This window comes from Xyrauchen texanus, chromosome 32 (assembly GCF_025860055.1).
Source record: "Xyrauchen texanus isolate HMW12.3.18 chromosome 32, RBS_HiC_50CHRs, whole genome shotgun sequence".
NCBI classification, from domain to species: domain Eukaryota; kingdom Metazoa; phylum Chordata; class Actinopteri; order Cypriniformes; family Catostomidae; genus Xyrauchen; species Xyrauchen texanus.
Genome location: NC_068307.1, coordinates 4,165,761 through 4,191,570, shown reverse-complemented (window position 1 = coordinate 4,191,570; position 25,810 = coordinate 4,165,761). Strand labels below are relative to the sequence as shown.

Below are 25,810 nucleotides of genomic sequence, written 5' to 3'. Positions count from 1 at the left end.
AGGAAATTAAGTTTACAAATAAAAAATATCTGCATGCAAGCTTTCTGAGTAAGTTAATGGTGGCATGAACACTGCACAAATTCACTTTGTTCCAGAAATTAAACCATTTCTTTGTCCTTTGCAGGATGGATATTCTGGATATGTCAGAATATAATTTTGACTTGTGTACATTAATGCACTTACTATTGAAACTTACGGGGCAATCGTATTGGAGGATTTAAATACAAAAACTGTGAAGCTTGCATTTTAATTTAGGCACCTAAATAGTTGTTCAATAAAAAAAATGCATAATTTCTTACGTACAAATTGTCTAAATCGTACTTTTTATTATTTTTCTTGCTGCAGCTTGCCACAGAGGATGTCAATACAGCTTGTGTTTAAGTTTAAGATGGAATATTCCTTTCAAGTTGTGTGTAAGCCCCAATGTTTCACAGCAAACAATACAATTGAGAAAAGTTTCCAAATAGTGATCCATTTGCCATTGGTTAATTACTGCCCTATCATTTAACCTTTCTCATGTTCCACACTGTAACTTTTTCGCAATAAAGTGTCATGCAAACTGAAAAACAATCCAATACCATTTAAAAAGTGAACATTGGTGGGGTGTATTAGAGGTACTCTTCCTAAAATCACGTTGAAGTTGGACTGTTTCTCAATGCATTGGACTATTCTGCATTTCAGTTCACATCAGTAACCTGCAGGGGCACCAACAACACACCATCCATGAGCAGAGCCAGAAACTAAGCAGTGGCTGCACATGTATCCAGAGGAAGGAGGTCTAGTCCTTAAAGTGGCTAGGAACTAGTAGCACCTCTCAACATTAGCAGAGATGAAAATGTCCTCCATGGCACGAAAATAAGTCATTATGTAAAACAAAAACTCAAGACCAGAGGACTGTTAAAATATTAGTGCCCTCTTCAAAAATTTCCAGTCTCTCTTTAATTGATCAAGACTTTCGCAATATAGAGGTTAAAAAAGAACAACAGAAAAATAACTTAACCTTACTAGATTGAAATTACAGGCATATAAAACAGCAGATTCTTAAGGACAAATGTTCAATTGACACAATCTGCTGTTTAATATTGACATTTTGGAGTAGGTCTCCATAGATCTGTCCATAGGTATCTTACAGAGAGAGGGCAGAATGGGTGCGAGCTAGTCCTCGATGCATATGACATCACTGGGTTTGCCTGATTTCAGGTCAGTGTTGGGCACATCTCTAAGAGTGTCACTGGACTTCTTCTCGAGGTGGCTGGTTGCAGGCAGAGGTCCATTTGAAGACACTGGGAACCGGAGAGAAAATAGCACCATCTTTATGATATCAGGGATGTTATACAGCAATACAAATTTTTTATTCATTATATTTTCATATATATATATATATACTGTATGTCATACATTAAATCAAGAGTATTTACTAGATTTGACTTAGTTACTCACTGGTCACTACGTAAGTCTTAGTCTCAACCACAGACCACCCAGAGTCTGTTCACTTACCGTCTGGTATTGTACATTTTACACACAAAACTGGAAAGCACTTGCGAAAATCGCAAGCTCCAGTCAGTCAAGACTGATCACAACAGAATCATGAAGGGATCTTGAGATGTGTTTTTCAAAGTGTGAATCTTCTTGACTTTAACCTGCGCTCTAAAAACACAGTGTTCATGCCTAGAGATGCTATATAACTAGTGAGGCACAAAACAACCAAAGTAAGAAGATCCAAAAGCATCCATCTAATGCGTGAGCACATAGACCAACAGTGGCATAGCAAAACATTTTGGGCCCCGGGCAGGGCCGTAGCACAGTAATCTGGGCACCCTGACTGTATATTGCTCTGGGCCCCTTTCCTATTAAAAAAACACAGTTTAGATTTTGTTGTGGGGACCCCTGGACTGGTTGGCCCCAAGAATTGTTACCGCCTTTCACCCCACTAGCTACAACCCTGGCCACGGGTACAGAACTGTTTTAAACAATTTGGGTTTTTAGTGGGGATAATCTCCTGTATAAACATTTTAGATGGGTTGCTTACAAGACAATTAAGGGGAGAACAAGCTAAGAAAGCGATTCATATGATAAAATCGAAACTGGGCAGTTTAATAACTACTCTTAAAGAGATAAATGATTGTTTCAGGGAATTTTATTCTGAACTATATACTACAAAAATTAAAGATACAGAATCTAACTATGATTGTGGTTTTTTTTCAAACTTAAACCTCCCAAAACGTAGTGAATCCTCTAAAAGTGATCTTGAATCTGAAATTTCAGTAGCAGATTTACTAAATGCCATTCAAGCTTTTTCATTGAGTAAAGCTGCAGGCCCCGATGGGTTCGGCAGTGAATTATTTAAAGCTTTTAATAAGAGGCTAGCCCCCTATATGCAGAGAATGCTACAAGAGTCAATCCAAAAGAAGAAACTTCCGGACTCTATATGAAGCAAATATTTGTGTAGTTTTGAAAAAAGGGAAAAGTTAGACAGATCCAACAAATTATAGACCCATTGCCCTCTTAAATTTTGATCAAAAGCTATTAACTAAAGTATTGGCTTCCAGGTTAGCACAACACATCTCATCTATTGTTCATCCTGACCAAACTGGGTTTATTCCAGGAAGGTTTTCATTCTGTAATGTTCGCCTTCTTCTTAATATTTTATATACGGACCGGCGGTTAGCGAACAACTCTGCAGCTGTTATCTCGTTAGATGCCCAAAAAGCCTCTGATTGGATAGAATGGCCATACATGTTTGAAGCGTTAAAACAATTTGGATTTGGAGATAGATTTATCGAATGGATTCAGATTGTTTATTTCTGTCCGTTATCATCCATTTTGACCAATGGTATTAGATTCAGTGCTTTTTAATTGCATCGGGGTGTACAACAGGGTGATCCTCTATCCCCCCTTCTTTTCAACATTGCACTGGAGCCATTAGCTGTAGGAATCAGAGCCCACTCTCATATCCAAGGGATCTCATTAGGAAATACTGAAAGTCTGGTAAACTTATATGCAGATGATTTGTTACTGTGTGTCACGGATCCTGAGGTTTCAGTCCCTAAACTTTTAGATTACATTGACACTTTTAGTAAATTTTGAGGATACTCAGTAAATTGGAGTAAAAGTGAATTTATGCCACTAACGAATCATTTAAGCACCCGCTTTTTAAATAGATTACCATTTAAGATAGTGGAGGTTCACTTTACATATCTTGGCCTGAAAATTCCAAAGAACCCTAAATATTAGTTTCAATAAAATATCTTAGACACGATTAACAAACTCAAATCAAACATTGAGAGTTGGAAACTACTCAATCATGAATTGGCCGTGTGAATGCAATAAAGATGGTTACTCTTCCTAGGTTTCTTTACCTCTTCCAAAATCTCCCTATTTATTTGCGGGCAACCTTTTTAAACAACTAGATTCAATTATTCTCTCATTTTTATGGAACTACAAGACACCTCGCATAGCAAAAGCCCATTTACAAAAACCTACTGGATGTGGAGGCCTTGGTCTTCCAATATTTAATCTGGCGATTTTCGGCTATTCTGATCTGACTGGTGCTCTCCCTCATACCAATCAACCGGCTTTAATGGTGGGCATGATTGCAGCCAAAAAGGTAATTCTTCTTGATTGGAAATCTCCACAAGCACCTTTAATTTAAGAGATGGTTAAATGAGAATAAGTTTAATTACGATATATTATGTAATAGTTTCAAATTTTCCCCCCTCATTGTTGGTTTTTCTATTTTCTCCCACTGTGTTAAATTATCTGGTTTATAAAGCGATCATGAATATGATCCATGCGAGCAAGACTTTTTGTCAATCACATGATTGCAGTTGCGCTTGTTATATGGAAAATGTATCAATCCACAAACTCTTCTTATTTGCATATAAATATGTTTGGAATTACACCAAAGTGAAAATAAAAATTTTAAAGCATGAGGGAACCACGCTGCAAAGCGCTGCGGACATTTACAGAGTACAATTTTATAAAAGGAGCAAGGTAAAATTCTTGTGAAGAGCAATTAAATGAATGAATCTCGACCCATATAAACGAGTAATCAGGCAAGCCTGATGTATAAATGTATTTAGTAAACGTTTCTACATTAAAATATGATATATTACCATTTTATTACATTGCTGCCATAATAATGGACCATTTTAAAAGTTTACGTGATCTGGCTCTCGTTTTTCTTTCACTTCTTCTTAAGAGATCCCACTCACTGTGGTGGAGAGGTTGGTTATTAGCTAGAATAAGCTGCAGTATGGACCAGACTCGTCCTCAGATGCCATTTTAATTATTTACACACGCATCACAGGGAAATGACTGCTGATCGAGACACTTGTATACAGCATTAGGGGCGCCTGAGGCTCAGGTGGTAGAGCGGGTCGGCCACTAATTCCCGGCCCACATGTCTCCACATGCCGAAGTATCCTTGGGCAAGACACTGAACCCCAAGTTGCTCCCAATGGCAGGCTAGCACCTTGCATGGCAGATCTGCCGCCATTGGTGTGTGAACGTGTGTGTGAATGGTTGAATGAGTCACAGTGTAAAGCGCTTTCAAAACCACTAAGGTTAAAATAGTGCTATATAAGTGCAGACCATTAAAGAGCAAGCCGTTAATAAAGATAATGTAAATGAGAAAGTTGCTTTCATGTCTTAAGTAATAAACGGCTTTTTGGTGTCAATGTAAATGAGCTGATTGATTAATCTATGCCCTTCATTTCAAGGTTTATGTTGGTTTATGTAAGAGCACTAACCACTAACATATGGCCCCAGGGGCATCTGGCTGTAGTTCACCATCGCGGTGCCTCCAGGCCCACGGAACCCTCCGGCAAAACTGCTATTATACATCTGAGAACAGCCAAACGAGCCCTGAGGGAAAGGCTGAGGGGAGATTAAATAGAACATTCTTACATCAAGGCTCATTCACATGAGGTCTATCTATTATTCATCTTTTAGATGCAGCTGTGATATGATAGGAGACAGTGTCACTCTGACCTGCTGAGATGGCGGCTCGTTGCCCCGGCTGGTGAGCCTGCTGAGAATACCCCGCTCTGACATCTGCAGCCGGGAAGATACGGGTGGGACGCGCGAAAGCATGGATGGTAACCGTGTCACGTCGGCCTTCATGTCACTTAACAGCTCTTCCAGCTGGTTCAACACTAGAACAAAAATGTCAAAATGACAAACCATTAAAGGGGGCATTTCATGCTTTTTTTTTTGTTGCACCAAAACAGTAATAATTGAATTCTATATGGCCATTTTCAACCCTCTCTGGGAGTTTTAGAATGAGCTGTTTTTGCTGCTGTGCCTTTACGACTACGGTGTATACACCATCTTCGTATGTGAAATGAGCAACAGCGCTTTGCTGGGAGCTGTGTTGTGTCCTATATAGTTTAAAATTGGGCAGAGAATATTGTTAGATGCTATTTGCACCATAATACCTCTTTGAAAAGTCTCCATTACATTGTTCCATTGTTAAAGCTGTGATTTAAATGAATAAATACATAATCTGCATGTGCTACGCACATCTCACACACACAAGAGCGCACGATTATCGTGATGTGGTGTTTTAAGTGTATAAGTGGGCAGATTTACACATTCATTTTGAAGCATGCATCACATGCAGATTACATATTTAATTAAATCACAGACTTTTGCAGTTTAATTATCACACTAGGACATATCGCAATTTTCATTTGATTATTTGTGCATTCAAACAAATTTTTGTCCAAAAATGTCGTATTCCATGACATGCTGCTTTTTATAACGAATGCCATTTTTATGACCAGGTTCCATGATTCAGTCCTTGTTTTCTTCACAATACACGTGGTAACTGCGGTATAAACAGACTCCGATCATTGAACTATTTAACATTAATTCACATCTCAAGGTGTGAAGGCCAAAAAACCTCATTATCAACTCAAGGGGTGAATTTGTTTTAAAACAAAATCAGAATGATTATTATTTTTATTAACATAGTTTTGGTTTTCTTTAGGGCTGTCGATTTAATGCGTTAATTCAGTGCGATTCATTTTACAAAAAATAACTCATTAAAAAAATTAACGCAATTAATCGCATGCCCCCGGACCATAATAAGGAAGATTCCTGAGAAATGCAAGCTTGTAGTACCACCTGTTTGCTCCAGAGGGCAGTAAGTGAAATTTCAGCTGTATGAGCAACACACAGTTTATACAGTGAAGAAAACACTTCAGTAGGCAGAACAACACAAACATGTGTCACGTTCTTGCATTCAAAACACTTGATGGAGCACAAATCGGAACTAAGGTATCTCAAGATGTGATTAAAGATTGAGTATTAAACTATATTTAACTTGACACAGTGACCTAAACATTTTACACGCTTACAAGCATGTCTGACACAGGTGTTCATTGACACGGGTCCTTAAACAAGCCCTCATAATAAATCTCCAACTGATTGACAAATTCACTTGTGTAATGGATTGCTGTGAACTGTATGCCAATGATTGACTTATGATCAATAATATGGTAGTAAACAATACATTGTATTCAAAAGCCGCTTTTTGTATCGTCTTATCAATGATTAACTCTTCTGCTACAGGAATGTAAAGCATTTGAATTATCTCAATATTTTTATTTTATATATATATATATATATATATATATATATATATATATATATATATATATATATATATATATATAATTTTAAATATTTAAAGATAACTATGTATAATTATATATTGATATAAATATGTATAATCATTATATATTGAGTTATTGTTATATGAGGGGCTTTCTCAGCAAATATTTGTATATGCGATTAATCACGATTAATTAATCGGGACACCATGCAATTAATTCGATTAACAAAAATTATCGATTGACAGCCCTAATTTTCATGTATTATTACTAGGGTTTACCACTAATATCATGGTTAAAATATGGTTACCAATGTCAATTTTCAGGTTATGAATTTAATACAAATACCATAGTTAAACAATAGTTACTGTAGTAAAAGCATGGTGCATTTTGTGGTTACTATGGTTTTACTAAAAATACCAAAGTGCAACTATGGTTACTGTGGTAAAACCATATTTAATTTTTGTAAGGGATGGATAAAGGTATTGTGAGAGAACACAAAGCTTTTTGTGAGTGAATGCAAAACTTAAATTCAATAATAAAAAATACAAAAATCTTGGCTTGTACTGTTCTGAATCTGATGCAATTAAAATGTGTGTTACTGTCTCATTAACATGAATCACATATGTTGTATCCTCATTTTGTAAGTCACTTTGTATAAAAGCGTAAATGCTAAATTAATTGCGCCGGAACGGAAAACTATTTCAGAAAAAAGGGGCCTCTAAGGAGCTCCTTAGATTTGCCATTTTAAGTTTAGTGGCCAACCAAACATTCTCTATTTTGACTCATAAAGTTTATACATTTACTTATTTATTTTCTTATCAACATTGTATTTGTAGAATATTGCACCTTTGTGCAGCACAGCATTGGCTGGTTTATTACCAGCCAGTGACTCTTTGGAGAGGTGTTGATGGGACTCAGCCAGGCATTCCACTTCAGCAAAACGCGTGTTGAGGGCCATAGCAGGGTGACTGGGGTCCTGAGTCATGTTCAGGTACGCTGCACGCCGTAGCTGCTCCTCAATTACCAATGCCTGTTCCAAGAGCTAAAATGGAGAGCAGGGAAATGACATTCAAGAAAGCGTTAATTAAAAAAATTATTTTTGGATTAAAGAAAATCGTATGACTCGTACCTTAAATCGCCTGGCAAGAAATTTGTTCTTCATCTCTAAGTAGTTCCCTTTGTGCATTTCGGTCTTAAAGGGCTCATTGAGGATGGCATAACGTGGGTCATTCTGAATGTCCTGCCAGCGGGCATAGCCATGTCTGAGACACTTGATTAAGGGTTTGCCTTATATTCAGAGAGGGTTTTCAAAACAAGTATTTTCTAAAAATTTGCAAAATGCAGTTTAATGTCCAGATGAACGGCCGGTAAGTTTTCTCAATTCACCTGCCATTGGCAGATGTCGCAAAAAGTACATTTTAGACCATGCTTTTGTAAAAACTGAAAAAGAAAGAAAAACAAAACACAATTATAGGAAGTGACAATAGCACTACTGAGGAAACTGTGAGGATACGTTACAATGCCAGCCAGCAGCCAGTAGTCATGGCGACGGTGCCAGATGTCGTACATTTTTCCAGATGACACAGCTGTGCGCTCTTCGTTCTGCCAGAGCGTGTGTAACTCTGAGAATACGCACATACTTATCCATGCATTCTTTGCCATTCGTGCATAATTTGTATTCTGCTGTCCGCAATTCAATACGTATCCATGCGGGAATGCCTGTCAGAAGAAGACAGCCAATCACACCAACATCAATAAGACTGAAACTCACCTGTAAATCCTCCATCTGCGATGTTGAACATGAAGCGTGTCTTGACGCTGGTCTTGTCATCTTTGTGGCTCTCGTCTCCTGTGTCGTCCCTCATGTCTTTCTCTCCGTTCAATTGGCTCTCAGAGGGATCTTCGGATTTTAAATCATCAGGAATGGCTGTGTAAACCAGATATATGGCAGTTGACACATGACACATTTTAATGCCTTAAAAAAAAAAGTAATGCATTTCTTTCATCTTATATTTTTATAATTTAGCTGCATTGTAAAAAAAATTATAATAATGAGAGTTTACAGTATATATTCCTGGCTGCTAGTTGCAGGACTTTCACAGTATATTTTACAGTAGTAGTCTTACAATTTGTTGCTATTAAAAGACAAAAGTAATTACTGCAATGTAGCAGTGCTGTGTTGTAGACTGTATCATATAGAGATTACAATCGTGGTGTAACCTAAGTATTGCAAACCTCCCTCCCTGATTGTTCATTTAAAATTGTATTATTTCTTTATTTTAATTTACAGATTTACACCTCAGTGTAGACTTTATATTATGAACAAACTTTAGAGACAATCGCTTATCAAGAAACCAAAGCTTGATCCTGGAGAGTTGGCTAATTATAGACCGATCTCAATCTACCAATTATGTCGAAAATACTAGAAAAGGTAGTGCTCTCCCAATTATCATAATTTTTACAGAGAAATTGTGTATGTGAAGCATTTCAGTCAGGATTTAGGCCCCATCACAGTACAGAGACAGCACTTATCAGAGTTACAAATGACTTGCTCGTATCATCTGATCACGGCTGCATTTCTCTTCTTGTGCTTTTAGATCTTAGTGCTGCCTTCGACACCATAGATTACGACATTTTCTGGAATAGGCTTGAGAATTATGTTGGCATTAACATGGAGTAGGTCCCATTTATCCAACCCCTACCACTCTGTCTTTGTAAACAAGGAATTGTCAGATCAAACTAAAGTTAAGTATGGAGTGCCACAGGGATCAGTTTTAGGGTCTCTGCTTTTTCTCCTTATATATGCTATTGGCATTATATTTATGCTGTTTAGTCACAGGGGAACTGGCCCCTACAGTGAGCCTGGTTTTCCCCAAGGTTATTTTTCTCCATTAACCAACATCTTTTTTTGTGTGTGTGAAAAAAAATTCGTTTTATAGCCCAATTATACCAGCTGGGAGAAAATTAATTCAAACTAAATAAGTCGAAGTTCCCATACAAAGGGAACACTTAACGCCATATTGGTGGATTCAAATGAAACGCGATTATCCCTCAATGCAGTATGATATTTGAATTTCTTTTTTTACTGTAATTTGTTGTGTTATGACAGAAAATTACCTATCCTATATTGATTGATTTACAGTACAATTCTGAATACAGTATTTTATTGTAAGCAATTACTGTTGAAAAAGAAGAACAAAGATAATAAATGAACATCATGGATAGAAATACACTTGAAATATATTGGCATTATCTAATGTGTGTCTGTTTTTCAAAATTACTTGTTATGAATTTACATGTTGCCCTAAAAATAAAAATGTTGAAAAATAAATCTATAAATCCATGTTTAAATGGGCAATCTTTAAAGAATCCTACTAAATTCACTTACTGATGTTGATAATCAGGACCTATTTGAAGCTTTAAAATATTACCTTTAACTATTAATTAAATGTGTAATATTTATGTGGAACCAGGTCTGGACTGGTAATCTGGCATACCTGGCATTTGCCCGGTGGGCCGACGCACTTTGGGGCCGATCAGGGGCGGACTGGCCATCATGAGAACCGAGTGGTCCGGCCCCGAAAAGTGCAGAATGTGCCGCGATAACCTATAATGAGCCACTGCATTATTACCCCCCCCCCCCACCCCCAGGTTAAATCACAGTCCGATTTCTCTTCTCAGTCCAGCCCTGTGTGAATCATTATTTATTCAGTGAGTGTTTTTTGGCAATAATAAGCATTCAATAATTTAAAGCTTTACATATTTACTGTATGTGGATGCTAGCATATGTGACTCTAACTGCTGGAATCACATGATCAAAACAGCTGAATACCTTCAAATGTCTTTCGGTGTAACTTGTTTTCTGTATAAATATATCAATTTGAACCCAAAATCTTGGTGGTCACCCCTTTCCTTCTGTTTTCTCCAAAATCATAAAAATATTTCAGTGTAACTCACCTAGTTTTTGCTCTTTGTCGTCTGTTTTAACTGGGCTGAATTTATTTTCCCTCTCTCCGGAGAAGTGTCTTTCACTTTACCAGAGTCTGTAAAAAATTATTATCGTTGTTTTAATAATTTCTTTATAAATAGAGAAGTTTTGAAGAATTATTACATGCATGGTGTAAAAACTCTCACCAGAGGGAGTCTGATTGTCTGACTGCTCACTAGGATTAATGGGTGGATGTGCTTGATTGGACGATGGCTCTGGTTGGACAGGTGGCGTGACATTCTTCTCGCTTTCTTCCAGTTGCTTCTCCTCTACACAGCCACTCTTTGGCTCTTCACTATCATTGGTCTTCTCTGGTGCAGGGGAGGGCTCTGGCATAACTGGCTGCTGTGAGAAGACAAAGAGAGATTTTAATACACACTAGAGAGATGAGAGATAAAGGAGAGATTTCTTGAGTATTACGTGTTGCAGTCCAACCTCAGAATCGGACGTTTTGGTGCTCTCTGGTTTCGTAATCTCCTTGTCTTCCTGAGGACCGGACACTGACTCAGTTTTATCTGTAAAAACAGAAAATGTAACTGTCCAGCTAACCAAGAACTATCAAAATGATATTAGCTAGATTTCCATCCACATACTTTTACGCAAATTTTGGGATATCACATAAAAAATGCTGGATGGATTTTTCTCATGAATTCAATCCGTAACATGGATGGAAACATGATTATTGTCCAGTAGACACACATTCACATACCTGATGGCACAGGTGTGCTGGGTTGAGTCGGAACCGGACTGGCTGGGACAGGAGTGTTTGGGTCCGATGAGACACTTTCAGTAAGTTTTTTCAGATCTAAGCCTAAGGGAATCAAATCTGGCATGCTGAACTTTCCATTCACATGCTCAAACTCCTGAACCTACACACACAATAAAAAACAAGGGGATATTTCAATAGACTTCACAGAGTAAACAGAATATCTAATTTGACCTGAATGAAAACAAAGCTAACAAAACATTTCATTGGCTGAAACATCGACAATAGGGATGTGCAAATCTACACATTTTGTTTCCTAGTCTCATAGAAATAACGTTACTATAACAACATTTTTGCAAACTTAGGCTTACGTGCCGTGTTTTACATTTGCCACAGCTCCCTGGTGAAAAACACTTAAGGTACTACAAAAACTGAGCATTTTATTCACATTCACACAAATCACAATTACAACAGCTGATTATGACTTTATACCATATATAGTAGAAATTAACATATACAGAGAATAGTTATTTTTTGCTCAACACACACAGCTATGTTATGTAACTTTTACTCTAATGCATAATTTAAAAACAATTAATTATAACTAGGGCTGTCAATTAAACTCGTTTTATTCAGTGCGATTAATCGCAATGACCCCGGACCGTAATAAGGAAGATTCCTGAGAAATGCAAGCTTGTAGTACCACCTGTTCACTCCAGAGGGCAGTAAGTGAAACTTCAGCTGTGTGGCAACACGCAGTTTATACAGTGAACAAAACATCCCTTTTTTTTTCTTTTTTTTTTTATTGCAATATAACAAGAACAAAAATAATTTACATCCAATAGTACATATAACCATACATGTCAAGGGTAAAAAATAAATAAAAAAGAAAGGCATTTTACTGAAATAACTTATACCTATTAAATAGCTGTAAAGTTTTCCTTGCTTTTAAGTTTTTACTTTTAGATATTGTTTATAAATATATTTTAACATTGGCAATTTGGCATTTTTCCATTCCATTTGACTTTATGAATATAATAACGGGCAATTATAATAATTCAATCAAATATAAACAGAATATTTTTATCACCATCAAATGAAAAACATTTTAGCATAATATCAACTTCTTCAAAGTTAACAAGAATCATAGCTTTTCTTTGTATGTAATTATTTAGTTCTTTCCAAAACATTTGGATCTTAATAAATCTCCAACTGATTGACAAATTCACTTGTGTAATGGATTACTGTGAACTGTGTGCCAATGACTGACTTATGATCAATAATATGGTAGTAAACAATACATTGTATTCTAAAGCCACTTTTTGTATTGTCTTATCAATATCTTATATATATATATATATATATATATATATATATATATATATATATATATATATATATATATAACATTTAAAGTTAACTATGTATAATTATTTAATCAGTATATATTGAATTATTGTTATATTGAATTACTGAGGGGCTTTCTCAGCAAATATTTGTATATGCGATTAATTGCCATTAATTAATAGGGACACCATGTAATCAATTTGATTAAAGACGTTAATCGATTGACAGCACTAATTTTAACACTTGTATTACAGACTCACCAACATTTTCACACTTATTCCAGCGTGATTGGCTTGTGTGGTAGCTCACCTGATAAAGTGTTGGATTTTGGACTCTTTTGAAAACCAAAACTCAAGCCAAGCTAAACACGCAAGCTGGCACGTGAGAAGAAAGTTTCACAGAAGCGACAATACATGACATGGTGGCTTCAGAAAATGTGCTTATCATGTCGCATTTGCTTTTAGGACACAATCCATTAGGTTTAGGTTTTGGTTTAGGGTAAGGATTTCTGTTTTGTTCACCTCTCACTTGCTTTATCAACACTATTAGTTAGGTTTAGGTTAAAGATTTAGGTTAGGGATGTACGTTCACTTATTAAAACCACCATCTAATATTCACTTTTAAAACTTCATCTGATTACAACAACATTTCACTCGCTTTTAGCGCCCCCCAATGGACATTTCACTGGGAAATTGCAGCGAAACGTGTTACGAAGAACATAATTTTGTTTTGCAAAAATGTTGCTATGGTCGTGTCATTTTCATGAGATCAGGCTGATATTTGCATAATCGACTAGGTGGGTGGGTTGTCTGAATGAATAGTTGTTGGTCTTGACCCTCCTATGGTATTCGGTCAATTTAATTGAATATAAATTATTTCCTTTATCTGAGAAGTACAAGACTTGGTGAAAATTCCTCCACTTGCCATCTGAACATCCAAAAAAACATATCGACTTGATTCGATAAGTCTAAATGGTAGTAAAAAATTGACACCTTTGGTATTCGTGGTCAGAATTGACTGGCCATTGAAATTGTCTTCTCTTTGTAACGCCATGGTCAGGTTTGATTGGAAGCATAATGACAAAACTGGCAAAATCTGAAACACTTCAAATCAACTTAAAGTGCTACATTTTGACAAATAATAGTTTGATAATGTCTAAATATACTGTATATCCAAATGCATATCTTGTGATAAAATATAAAATTAGGTTACAACAAGCCATCAGACTACACAGGTGGCTAACGCCATCAACTGGCTGTTACTGGCATGACACAGTTTTTAAGTCATGTTATTTATATTTTGTTCAACATATGGCAGAAATCTGCCTCCAATTTATGTCACATTCTCATATTTTCTTAACGTTTCAACTTATAGAAGTGTAGGCACACTAAAGCACTAAATGCTGTCAGCATGTTCAATCCCTCTCTGGCAAATTGCATCACTAAATTTACCCTCATTGAAGCACCAATGCACAAAACAATAAAGCTAAAAAAAAACAATAATAAATTGACAAGTTGACAAGTTGACAAGTTGACTTGACCCATCCCTATTCAAGACCCAATTCCATCCATCACAGCCTTGTCTTTGAGTAACATAATTCAGATACAAAACAAAGGCAAAAGAAAAAACTCGTGGAATTTAAACAAACAAAAAAATGCAAATGCATTACCTTCTTCCGGACCAGAGACATAACACCGATCCGGGTGAGAACATGTTGGCGGGACAGCCCTTCCCTCGGGACCCCATCTGCAAAAGTTTCAGCTCCGTCTGCCCCTGGCTCACACAGGTGCCTCATGAACAGAGACACATAAGCCCTAAAGAACACAAAAGAACAAAGACCAACAAATAAAATATGGAATGACTGGTCTCCCAGTCAGGCCAGCTGATAAATGCCCAAATCTCTTCTCAAACCACCCAGATGACCAGTATAACCAGGCTGGGAGACCAGCAAAGACCAGCCAACCAGCTTAGACTTGCTTTAGCGGTTTATTTAAGTTGAGGCACATGCAGTACCTGAACTCCTTCTCGCTTTTTCCTCTTAGGTCACGGACGAGCCAATGAGAGTTGAAGGCATCTTGTGGCGGCATTCCCCAGCGCATAATCGCATTCAGGAAGGCTTTTCGCTGGCGGGCGTTAAATCCTAGCACCTGTAATCCCAAACGTATGTAAATATCCTATGTGCAGCCAAAGCTTGACCTGAAGACAGGAAGTGCACATTCTAAGGCACTTCACCTCTATGTTTCCTCCGACTCTGGCCAGCAGTGGCGGCAGCGGTTTGTCCCGATCGCTCTTCATCTGTCTGCGAGACTGTCTACGCCCCCCTGAAAGAGTAGGAGATAATTTAGTTAAGAGACTGATGAATTGCTATTTGCCTGGCAAAATTAACGTTGTGCTATCACTGCCCACATAAAGCAGGTGGTAAACAAATTTTTATATAAAAAAGAGGTGTTTGTGTACACTTTTTTTGCATACTTCCTTGAATGAATGTGCAAATAATGTTGTCTTCTACCGTGCAGAAATGTTTCAGAAATGTTACCTACCTTCTGGACGCTCCTCAAAATCTTCATCCTCGTCCTCGGAGCCGACAGAGTACTCAGAATGATTGTCTGAAAGATCATCCTGCCACTCTGAACACAGGATCGAGAGAGGGAACACATGTACACTCATGTATGCTTAACGCAGTACTTATTGCACTGTCAGCATCTCTGTATGTGTGTGTGTGTGTACCTTGGTCCTCCTGGGAGGCGTCATTGTAGTTGACCTGTTTGCGGATGCGTTTCCCTTTGCCCAGGTTCCGTGCCAGATCCTCTTGCTGCTGCTCATAATGGTGTCTCAAGAGCTTCTCCCAGTAGTCTGGATCAACATTCTCTTCCTGCTTAATAATCTCCCTCTGGACCTCCTCCTGCAGGTACACACACATTTACTTAGCTATTTAAATGGGGTCATACCATAGACATCTATTATTTGTAGTAATTATAAGCTAATTATAGTCACTATAGACTCATTCTAACCCTAATCCTAAACGTTTGGTATTTGTATGTGTGTAATAACACATTTAGTCCATTTAAGAAGCTGTTGTCTTCATGGGTACCATGAGATCTCCATAATTTAAGGTTTTTGCCCCTCAAAAAAGTACATTCCTTGCAAAAATGTACCATGGTGGTACAATGGTACAGTGACAATATCAGTTGGTAATGCCATGGTACTGAATGTTCATTTGAACCAATTATTTTACACATCGATTTACTTTTGGATTTGGACTTCCCAACGCTACATTTAAGTGAATTGGTGAATCATTTATTTGAACCAATTTAATTAACTTGTATTGCTCGAATCAACTGATTTACTAAATTGATTTGGACTTTCCAATACTACAGTATACTGTATACACTGCCGGCAAAATGTTTGGAATAATGGGACAGATGTTGCTGTTTCAGAAGGAAATTTGTACTTTAATTCACCAAAGTGGCATTCAGCTGATCACAAAGTATAGTCAGGGCATTACTGATGTAAAAAACACCACCATCACTATTTAAAAAAGTAATTTTTATCAAATCTAGACAGGCCCCATTTCCAACACCTTATCCGTGAGTAATCATGCTAAATTGCTAATTTGGTACTAGAAAATCACTTGCCATTATATCAAACACAGTTGGAAGCTATTTGGTTTATTAAATGAAGCTTAACATTGAGTTTGTGTTTGTTTTTGAGGTGCCACAGTATGCAATACACTGGCATGTCTTAAGGTCAATATTAGGTCAAATATGGCAAAAAAAGAAACAGCTTTATCTGGAAACTCTAGACTAGGCTGTACAATGCTTGAAATTAACAAAAAACTGAAGATTTCATACAAATGTGTACACTACAGTCTTCAAAGACAAAGGACAACTGTCTCTAACATGGACAGAAAGAGATGTGGGAGGTCAGATGTACAACTAAATAAGAGGATAAGTACATCAGAGTCTCTAGTTTGAGAAATGGACGCCTCACATGTCCTCCGCTGACAGCTTCATTGAATTCTACCCGCTCAACACCAGTTTCATGTACAACAGTAAAGAGAAGACTCAGGAGGCCTTGTGGGAAGAATTGCAAAGAAAAAGCCACTTTTGAAACAGAAAAGCAAAAAGAAAAGGTTTGAGTGGGCAAAGAAACACAGACATTGGACTACAGATCGTTGGAAAAGAGTGTTATGGACCTTAACCCCATTGAGCTTTTGTGGGATCAGCTAGACTGTAAGGTGCATGAGAAGTGCCCAACAAGACAGCAACATCTATGGCAAGTGCTACAGGAAGTGTGGGGTGAAATGTCACCTGAGTATCTGGACAAACTGACAGCTAGAATGTCAAGGATCTGCAAAGCTGTTATTGCTGCACATGGAGGATTTTTTACATCAAACTCTTTGTAGTTTAAGAAGTTGAAAAATTCAAATTGTAATAGTAATATTTCATGTTATTAATGTCCTGACTATACACTGTGATCAGTTGAATGACACTTTGGTGAATATAAGTACCAATTTCTCTCTATAAGAGCAAAATCTGCACATTATTCCAAGGTTTTGGCCGCCAGTATTTACTGTAGGTGAATTGGTGTTATGTATATTTGAACCTATCCATTTACATGAACTGTCTGAACAAAATGATTCACTAAAGTGATTTGGACTTTCCAGTGCTACATATATGTGAATTGGTGATTTGTTTATTTTAACCAATTTATTTACATAAACTGCCCAAACAGCCCGATTCACTAAAATGATTTGTACTTAATGCTACATATACCGTAAGTCAATTGGTGAATCGTTTAATATATTAGGTACCATGTCCCAAAAACAAAAACTTCTGATAAAGTCAGTACACAATACTAAATCCAAACATCAGTTTGTAAGCAAAAAAACAATTGATTCTTTTCAATTTTTGGACTGATAAGGTTCAATTCAAATTTCTAGAAGGAAAAACATGGTTGTCAGTTCAAAAAGATAAACAAACATTTAATAGAAACGGCATGGAGAGTAACTGAAAATGCAGTTATTTGTCACTCACCTCTCCATCCTCCTCCCTTACCACATACTGAGCCACCTTGAAGGAGCTTAGATACTCGTTCATGTTCTGTATCTCTGTGTCTTCAGTGGCATCCTGACTGCGGTCCAGAAGTTTGGAGATGGCGTTATCGTCATAGTGGATAACATTTACCTCCTCTCCATCCTTACAGTCACCTAGACGAGAGACACACCATGTTTACATTTATTCATTTGACAGACACTTTCATCCAAAGCAACTTCCAGTGCATTCAGGCTTGACATTTAAGCAGTATGTGTTTTCCCTGGGAATCGAACCCATGACTTTGTATTTCTAGTAGGGCAGATATTGATATCCCAATTCGAGTCACAAGCTCTCGATTCAATTCTGATTCATTTGGGTGTATTTGAAATATAATGTGCATTTTGCTTACAAATGAAAAAATTCTCTCTCAGCTAATGTGTTAATTATACAGGGGACCTTCAATCTTGGTGAATAATGAAAAGAGTCATTTTACTATTTTTATTGTATCATTAGTTTTTCAACATTTTGCCCACATTTTTGCTTTTATACATTCATTTTATTTTTTTAATATACAAATAACAAAAGTGGAGTTGGGACTTCTTTACCACATCTGTGCAATGTGTGGTTGGAATAAAATGTTTCTTTATTAAAGCGACAGGAATCTCTCTAGGGACACAAGAGGGCATTGGACAAACTGTCACACCAATCCACTTTATCTCACCCATATTTCTGGCAGCTTCCACATCATTTTTAAAAAGTTCCTCAGTGCCAAACTTGAGGATATCGTCCAGTTCTTGTTTGGACATGGAACCCGTCTTAGAACCCAAGCCGGGACGCACCACCAGGTGGGTCAACATCATCTTTCTCTTGGCCACCTGAGTGATACGCTCCTCTACTGATGCCCGCGTCACAAAACGATAGATCATCACCTTCTTATTCTGGCCGATACGATGCGCCCTGCTGAATGCCTGCAGAAAGATGGACAGAAAGACAGGAAATGGACATAAGCAAGAAATATACAAACTGGTATTTGTATAATGGAGGTAGATTGGAGACAGATTTGTTCCCAGATTTAGCTAAATCTGACAAAACCTCCCTTTGGGGACATTTAGGAACTTCCTCATTAATAAAGCAAAAAAATTACCTGAATATCATTGTGTGGATTCCAGTCGGAGTCATATATGATCACTGTGTCTGCGGTTGCCAGGTTGATACCCAATCCTCCAGCGCGTGTAGACAGCAGAAAACAGAACTGCTGAGCCCCAGGAGCTGAACACAGGGTGACAGCCAGTCAGTTTGAGAGCCTCAGTATCCACTATCCAACACACACACACACAACTGCAATTTCCCTGCTGGCATTCTCACCGTTAAAACGATCAATTGCCTCTTGTCGCAGCCCACCAGTGATGCCACCATCAATCCGCTCGTATTTATACCCCTCGTACTCCAGGAAGTCCTCTAGCAGGTCCAGCATCTTTGTCATCTGAGTGAGGTATCAACAGTTCAGGATGAGACACAAACAGGAAAAACAACACAGGTCTCGAACAAAGGGACATATAATAGTGATAAAGGGCTAGTTCACCCAAAAACTATTTTCTGTGCAGGCCAGTCACTTTGCCCGTTTGGAGGTAGTTCTTCACCATAAGTGAGGTATGCTTTGGGTCGTTATCAAGCTGAAAGACGAAATATTGACCCAAACCAAGTTTTGTTGCAGATTGCCTGAGGTTGTCTTTCAAAATCTTCTCGTAGTCTTCCTTTTTCATGATTCCTTCGACCCTGATGAGATTCCCAGTTCCAGACACACTGAAACATACCCACAGCATTCACTCCATGTTTCACTGTGGGAACGTTGTTCTTTGGATTGAGCACCTCTCTCTTCTTTCTCCAAACATAGGCAACGTCTCTATGGACAAAGAGCTCTAGTTTTGTCTCATCTGACCAAAGGGCACATTTCCAGTATGCATAATTGTTCTCCAGGTTGTTTTTGTTGGTCTGCAACCTCGCAGTCCATTCCTGTGCAGGGCTCTAGTGACTGTCTTCATTGAGACATCAATCCTAGAGTTGGCTAAATCATTCACTAGTGTCTTGGCAGATGTTCTTGGGTCTTTAGAAACCTCTCTCACCAGTTTTCTTTCCAAGGTTTTTGAAATCTTTCGCTTCCTGCCTCTGCTAGTCTTGTTTTCCACTGTGTGGGTCTCCTCAAACTTCTTGATAACGCTTTGATAAACGTGTATATCCTTCTGCTTTGTGAGCATTAACAATTCTTTTTCTCAAGTCTAGTTTTATATTACTTCATTAGTTGTTTTGCAAGATACTAATCCTCAGTTTGAAGTGAAATTTAAAGGCTTGGGGGATTAATTAGGTTAATTAGGCGAGTCATTGGATAACAGTGGTTGGTTCCGTAGCCAATCAAACAGACAATTTCTTAAGGGGGCTAATAACATTGACCTTAGCCGTTTTTAAATTTTTTAAAATAATTATTTTATTCCAGGCAAATTAAAATAAATAAGGCTTTCTCCAGAGGAAAAATATAATAAGAAATACTGTATTAAATATGCTTGATCTGTTAAACATCACTTGGGAAATATTTGAAAAATAATTGAAATTTCATAGGGGGGCTAATAATTTTGTCTTCAACTATATAATACAAAACAAAGATTAATGAAATGTATAAACATGCACATCAAAATAAAATTTATAATAAATCAGAAACACAAAAAACAAACATATAAGAATACAAAACAAAGATTAATGAAATGTATAAGCAAGTATATCAAAAATACAAATAAAAATAAATCAGAAGAAAAAAAACTAATAATAATCCAGTAAAAGCTAACCTGAAGAAGTATGTTTTTAGATAAGATTTAAAAATGCCTAAAGTCTGTGCTTCTCAGGAGTAATGTGGTCAATTGTTCTGGTCCTAGGATCCTAGCTGCGAATTTTGTACATATTGCAACTCGTTAAGTGTGTATTTAGAGACCCCAACAAGAAGTGCCACATTATGCCACACATGCTCTCGATTAAGATTAACTTGAATGTAACCCGGCTTCAGAATATTTGGATAAATGTGCATAAGTCACATGGAGTACATTTTTGGAGCTTTACAACCCCTAGTCCCCATCCAACTCAGTTTTATGGAAGAGAGCAGCGTGAACATTCTTCAACACTTCAAAAAGAAAAACACATGGGTTAAGAACAACATGAGGATGAGTAAATGATGACAGACTCAAGCGATATGTTAAACAAACCCAGGAGGGCTTGCCAGCTACTAAATTCCACACATGCAAATTGCAACAAAAAAGGGGAAAGATACTTAGCCCTCCTCTTTCATCAAGCTTAAAGGAGTGAACAAACACATGGTATGTTTAAACATTAATATGTATGTTTATTCTCAAGCACTTGAGGAAAGAAAAGGGTGGTAAAATGAAAAGTCCAAACCCATACCCCCATTTACCTGTGCCATTCATCAAATTAATGGATGCAATGATTCCACAGGCAATTTAAAAGGGAGGGAAAAAAAGTCTGAGGACTAAACAACAAAGCGGAGATAAATATAGGCCCCGCCTTTTCATTTGGTAACTCCATTTAAAAGATGAATGTGTTCCGCTCTTATTTTCTATACACAGTTTACCATCTAATTAATCCTCGACTGAAATTGAAGCTAGGCCGCTGCATATTTATGCTTTTATTGTTCTTCACAGGGAATTCTGAACTCACGTTATTAAGAGAGTGGGTAAAATCTACCTGAGAGAAGATGAGAACCCTGTGGCCTTCGTCTTTGAGATTCTTGAGCATCTTCTGAAGCAGGGTAAGTTTTCCTGAGGATTTCACCAGCATGTTACCGTCATATGAACCGTTGGGTAAAACTGGAGCTTCCTGAACACGTAAAGAATGGACATTAAAATAGGACTTTGAAGAAAAGACTTAATTAATGATGTTTGGATTCAAGGTGTCAAGTTATTTTCTAGACAGTTAGTTTATTAAAAATAGTTTTTTATATGCTTATATACACTCCACTCACTGAGCACTATATTAGGAACACTATGGCCTCAAGGTTTGACATGTTGTGCATTCTGAGATGCTATTCTGCTCACTACAGTTGTACAGAGCAGTTATCTGAGTTACCGTAGACTTTCTGACTGTTCGAACCAGTCTGGCCATTCTCTGTTGACCTCTCTCATCAACAAGACATTTCTGTCCGCAGAATTGCCGCTCACTGGCTGTTTTGTGTTTTTGGCACCATTCTGAGTAAATTCTAGAGACTGTTACATGTGAAAATCCCAGGAGATCAGCAGTTACAGAAATACTCAAACCAGCCCATCTGGCACCAACAATCATGCCACGCTCCAAATCACTGAGATCACATTTTTCCCACATTCTGATGCTTGATGTGTACATTAACTGAATCTCCTGACCCGTATCTGCATGATTTATGCACTGCACTTCTGACACATGATTGGCTGATTAGATAATCGCATGAATAAGTAGGTGAACAGGTGTTCGTAATAAAGTGCTCAGTGAGTTTAAATATAAATATATATATTATATTGTATTGTTTATTATATTTTATATGTTGTATATAATAATAATAATAATAATAATAATAAATATAATATAAAAAAAATGTATTACACCACACCAACCGAAATCACTAGCTCAACAATAACAACACTCAAAAAAATTATTTTAAGAAGAACACATTTCTTTTTAATAACAAAATTCCACAATTTATAATCTAAAAAAAAATATATATATATATATATATTTATTTATTTTTTCGTTTTAATAATTTTACTTACTTTAAAATTACACAATTTAATTTGATGGAATTTTGTTATAAATTTAAATCTTAAAATTAGGCTAAAATATTTTTGTTAACTAGATTTTAGATGTATAAACTGTTAGATTTATAAACTACAAACGTTTGTTTTTATTATATGTTTTTATAATATAGAAAACCTAAATATATGGCCAAAAGTTTGGAATAATGTGCAGATTTTGCTCTTATGGAGAGAAATATGTACTTTTATTCACCAAAGTGGCATTCAACTGATCACAGTGTATAGTAAGGACATTAATAACATGAAAAATTACTATTACAATTTGAAAAAAAAATTCAGAACTTCTTAAACTACTTCAAAGAGTTCTCATCAAAAAAATCCTCCATGTGCAGCAATAACAGCTTTGCAGATCCTTGTTATTCTAGCTGTCAGTTTGTCCAGATACTCAGGTGACATTTCACCCCACACTTCCTGTAGCACTTGCCATAGATGTGACTGTCTTGTTGGGCACTTTACTATGGTCTATGTTTGGGGTCTATGTTCGGGGCAGGGCATGCAAATTCTGTCTGCCAACTTGACATTGGCCTTTTCTCAGGTTCAGAGGTACGTTTGGCGTCCCAGGAAGGGACACAATGTCGAGTGAGTGATTGAACACTCTTTTCCAATTATCTGTTGTTCAATGTCTGTGTTTCTTTGCCTACTCTAACCTTTTCTTTTTGTTTTTCTGTTTCAAAAGTTTATTTTTCTTTGCAATTCTTCCCATAAGGCTGCACCCCTGAGTCTTCTCTTTACTGTTGAACATGAAACTGGTGTTGAGCGGGTAGAATTCAATGAAGCTGTCAGCGGAGGACATGTGAGGTGTCTATTTCTCAAACTAGAGACTCTGATGTTCTTATCCTCTTGTTTAGTTGCACATCTGGTCTTCCACATCTCTTTCTGTCCTTGTTAGAGACAGTTGTCCTTTGTCTTTGAAGGCTGTAGTTACACCTTTGTATGAAATCTTCAGTTTTTTGGCAATGTCAAGTCATTGTATAGCCTTCATTCCTTCAAAACAATGATTGGCTGATGAGTGTCAAGAGAAATCAGAATCTTTTTTTTTTTTTGTCATATTTGACCTAATATTGACCTTAAGACATGCCAGTCTTTTGCATACTGTGGCAACTTGAAAACAAACACAAATAAAATTTTAAGCTTCATTTAATTATCCAAATAGCTTTCAGCTGTGTTTGATATAATGGCAAGTGATTTTCTAGCACCAAATTAGCAATGTAGCATGATTACTCAAGGATAAGGTGTTGGAGTGATGGTTGCTGGAAATGGGGCCTGTCTAGATTTGATCAAAAATGACTTTTTTAAACAGTGATGATGCTGTTTTCTACATCAGTAATGTTCTGACTATACTTTGTGATTAGTTGAATGCCACTTTGGTGAATTAAAGTACAAATTTCCTTCCGAAACAGCAAAATCTGTACATTATTCCAAACTTTTGGCAGCCAGTGTATGCATATCCTTCCTTCAATGCAAGCCTAAAGGATTTTGTCTCCGTTTTTATATTCCCCCATGCAAAACGCATATGTTAGATTGTAGAGCCAGTTACACACCAAAGTTTCATACTTTGGGTTTTTGAAAATACCCTAATGCTAAATATGAGTAATAGTTATAGTGATGATTAGCAACCACAACTAATTGTCTGCAGTCAATGTTTCTAAGAGTAAACAACATCAATATCAAAACACGAAAATGTAAGATAAGAATATGACACAGTAAGGCCGATATTATGCATCAAATTCACTGCAGACTTTAAGAAACAATAGATTCTTGAACAAAAGGTTCTGGTTGTCTTTAAATAGCCCCTATACAACAGGTAATGTATTACAGATACATTTGCTAAAAATACAGCACCGTCTCCTTATGGCGGTGTGTACATTGGGAGCAATCGCTCTCAAAATGTTCTCCTCCCCTCCCCTCCTCACCACTGCAGCCACTGGAAACAGGTAGGGATGGTTGCAGCATTTCTTCAAGTCCATCATGATGTTGAGAAGCGACACCTGGTTCCCTCCTCCCTTGGAATTCAACGCCTCAAAGTTCCGCGTTAAAATGAACTTGTAGTACTTCCTGCCGGCGAGAAAGCACAAAAACTTGATGGACACTAATTATTTTACATATGAAATCCTGAAAAATGATATTGAGGTATGATAAACTGAGTTTGGATTAATAATTATGTATGAGGATCAGAGGAACTCAGGTAGACTGACTTCTGCATGGGACTGAGTTCGACTCGCACTATGAGTTCGGTTTTGGCTGGCATGTTCTTGAAGACATCGGCTTTCAGTCTTCTGAGCATGTGCGGCCCTAGAAGGTCGTGCAGTTTCTTAATCTGGTCCTCTTTTGAGATGTCTGCAAACTCTTCCAGAAAACCATCCAGGTTACTGTGAACAACATTGTGATTTAGATATTGGAAGCTTACATTTAATTTGTCCACTCAACTATTTTTTTTTAATTCATCATCAAGATTTTATGTTGAAATCCACATATTTGTATAAGGAAAAAGAGCATATTTCTGCTCCACTAGTGTCACCAAATGGAACTGAAAAAAAATAATCACTGTTTTCAAACAGATTCCAGGAAACTCTTCCATCTTCCATAGTTTGTACAAGCAGATAGCCCCGCCCTAAACTCACGCCATTGGTCGAGCAAATGTAGCTGTGGCAGGCTTGACGTGCTGATCAATCAAACAGAGCAATGTTTTGAGAGTACCAGAGACATGGTGTTAAATTTTTTGATGAAATCAATCTACAAATGGCTTATAGTTGAGACTCTATATCAGGGGTGCCCAATACGTCGATCGCAATCTACCAGTCGATCGCAAAGCCAATGCTGATAGATCGCACAAAATGTAAATGTACTTTCGTAAAATTTTAATACAAATCAATATAATGTCTTTCCTTCTTTTAGTTTCTGTCTGACTTGCACTTGACGCGTAAATATTGACCAGGCGAGGTTTTGTTTATTCAGTTGCCATGACAACTAGGTTTGCGCATACGCGCCTTACAAGCACTTCTGAGAACAGAGCGCGAAATTGCGATGCTAATGCCCGGATTAGGCAAAACTGTCTGATTCCATTCAGTGCAAGTCATCAGAATAAGGTAAATGCCCTGGCTATTGTAATCCATTGTGCTGTAGGTGTTTTGGGTTTAGTTTTAAAACTGAATGATATCAACATTGAACATTATTATATATTTTTTTATTAATTAGAAGATGAATTCCATGTAGGAATACATGCAGTAGTCCCAACAAGCATTTTCTTATTTTAAATGAAACTGTGTTTTTTT

General features: G+C 37.1%; 1 protein-coding gene across 1 annotated transcript in view; it reads right to left on the bottom strand.

Annotated features, from left to right (window-relative positions):
* Positions 1–819: 819 nt before the first annotated feature.
* The window catches only part of LOC127625753 (chromodomain-helicase-DNA-binding protein 5-like), a 61,852-nt gene continuing 36,861 nt past the window's right edge, over positions 820–25,810 (bottom strand). The window contains exons 18-40 of the mRNA XM_052101117.1: positions 24,734–24,907; positions 24,452–24,593; positions 21,442–21,573; positions 19,063–19,180; positions 18,842–18,966; positions 18,419–18,665; positions 17,698–17,870; positions 15,389–15,563; positions 15,202–15,288; positions 14,894–14,982; positions 14,675–14,808; positions 14,331–14,475; positions 11,318–11,477; positions 11,044–11,123; positions 10,755–10,953; positions 10,583–10,663; positions 8,392–8,547; positions 8,134–8,242; positions 7,750–7,882; positions 7,467–7,662; positions 4,993–5,156; positions 4,752–4,878; positions 820–1,283 (exon numbers count right to left, since the gene is read on the bottom strand). Coding sequence (XP_051957077.1) covers positions 1,156–1,283; positions 4,752–4,878; positions 4,993–5,156; positions 7,467–7,662; positions 7,750–7,882; positions 8,134–8,242; positions 8,392–8,547; positions 10,583–10,663; positions 10,755–10,953; positions 11,044–11,123; positions 11,318–11,477; positions 14,331–14,475; positions 14,675–14,808; positions 14,894–14,982; positions 15,202–15,288; positions 15,389–15,563; positions 17,698–17,870; positions 18,419–18,665; positions 18,842–18,966; positions 19,063–19,180; positions 21,442–21,573; positions 24,452–24,593; positions 24,734–24,907 — 3,274 coding nt within the window. The 3' untranslated portion in view covers positions 820–1,155. The remainder of the gene's footprint in view (positions 1,284–4,751; positions 4,879–4,992; positions 5,157–7,466; positions 7,663–7,749; positions 7,883–8,133; positions 8,243–8,391; positions 8,548–10,582; positions 10,664–10,754; positions 10,954–11,043; positions 11,124–11,317; positions 11,478–14,330; positions 14,476–14,674; positions 14,809–14,893; positions 14,983–15,201; positions 15,289–15,388; positions 15,564–17,697; positions 17,871–18,418; positions 18,666–18,841; positions 18,967–19,062; positions 19,181–21,441; positions 21,574–24,451; positions 24,594–24,733; positions 24,908–25,810) is intronic.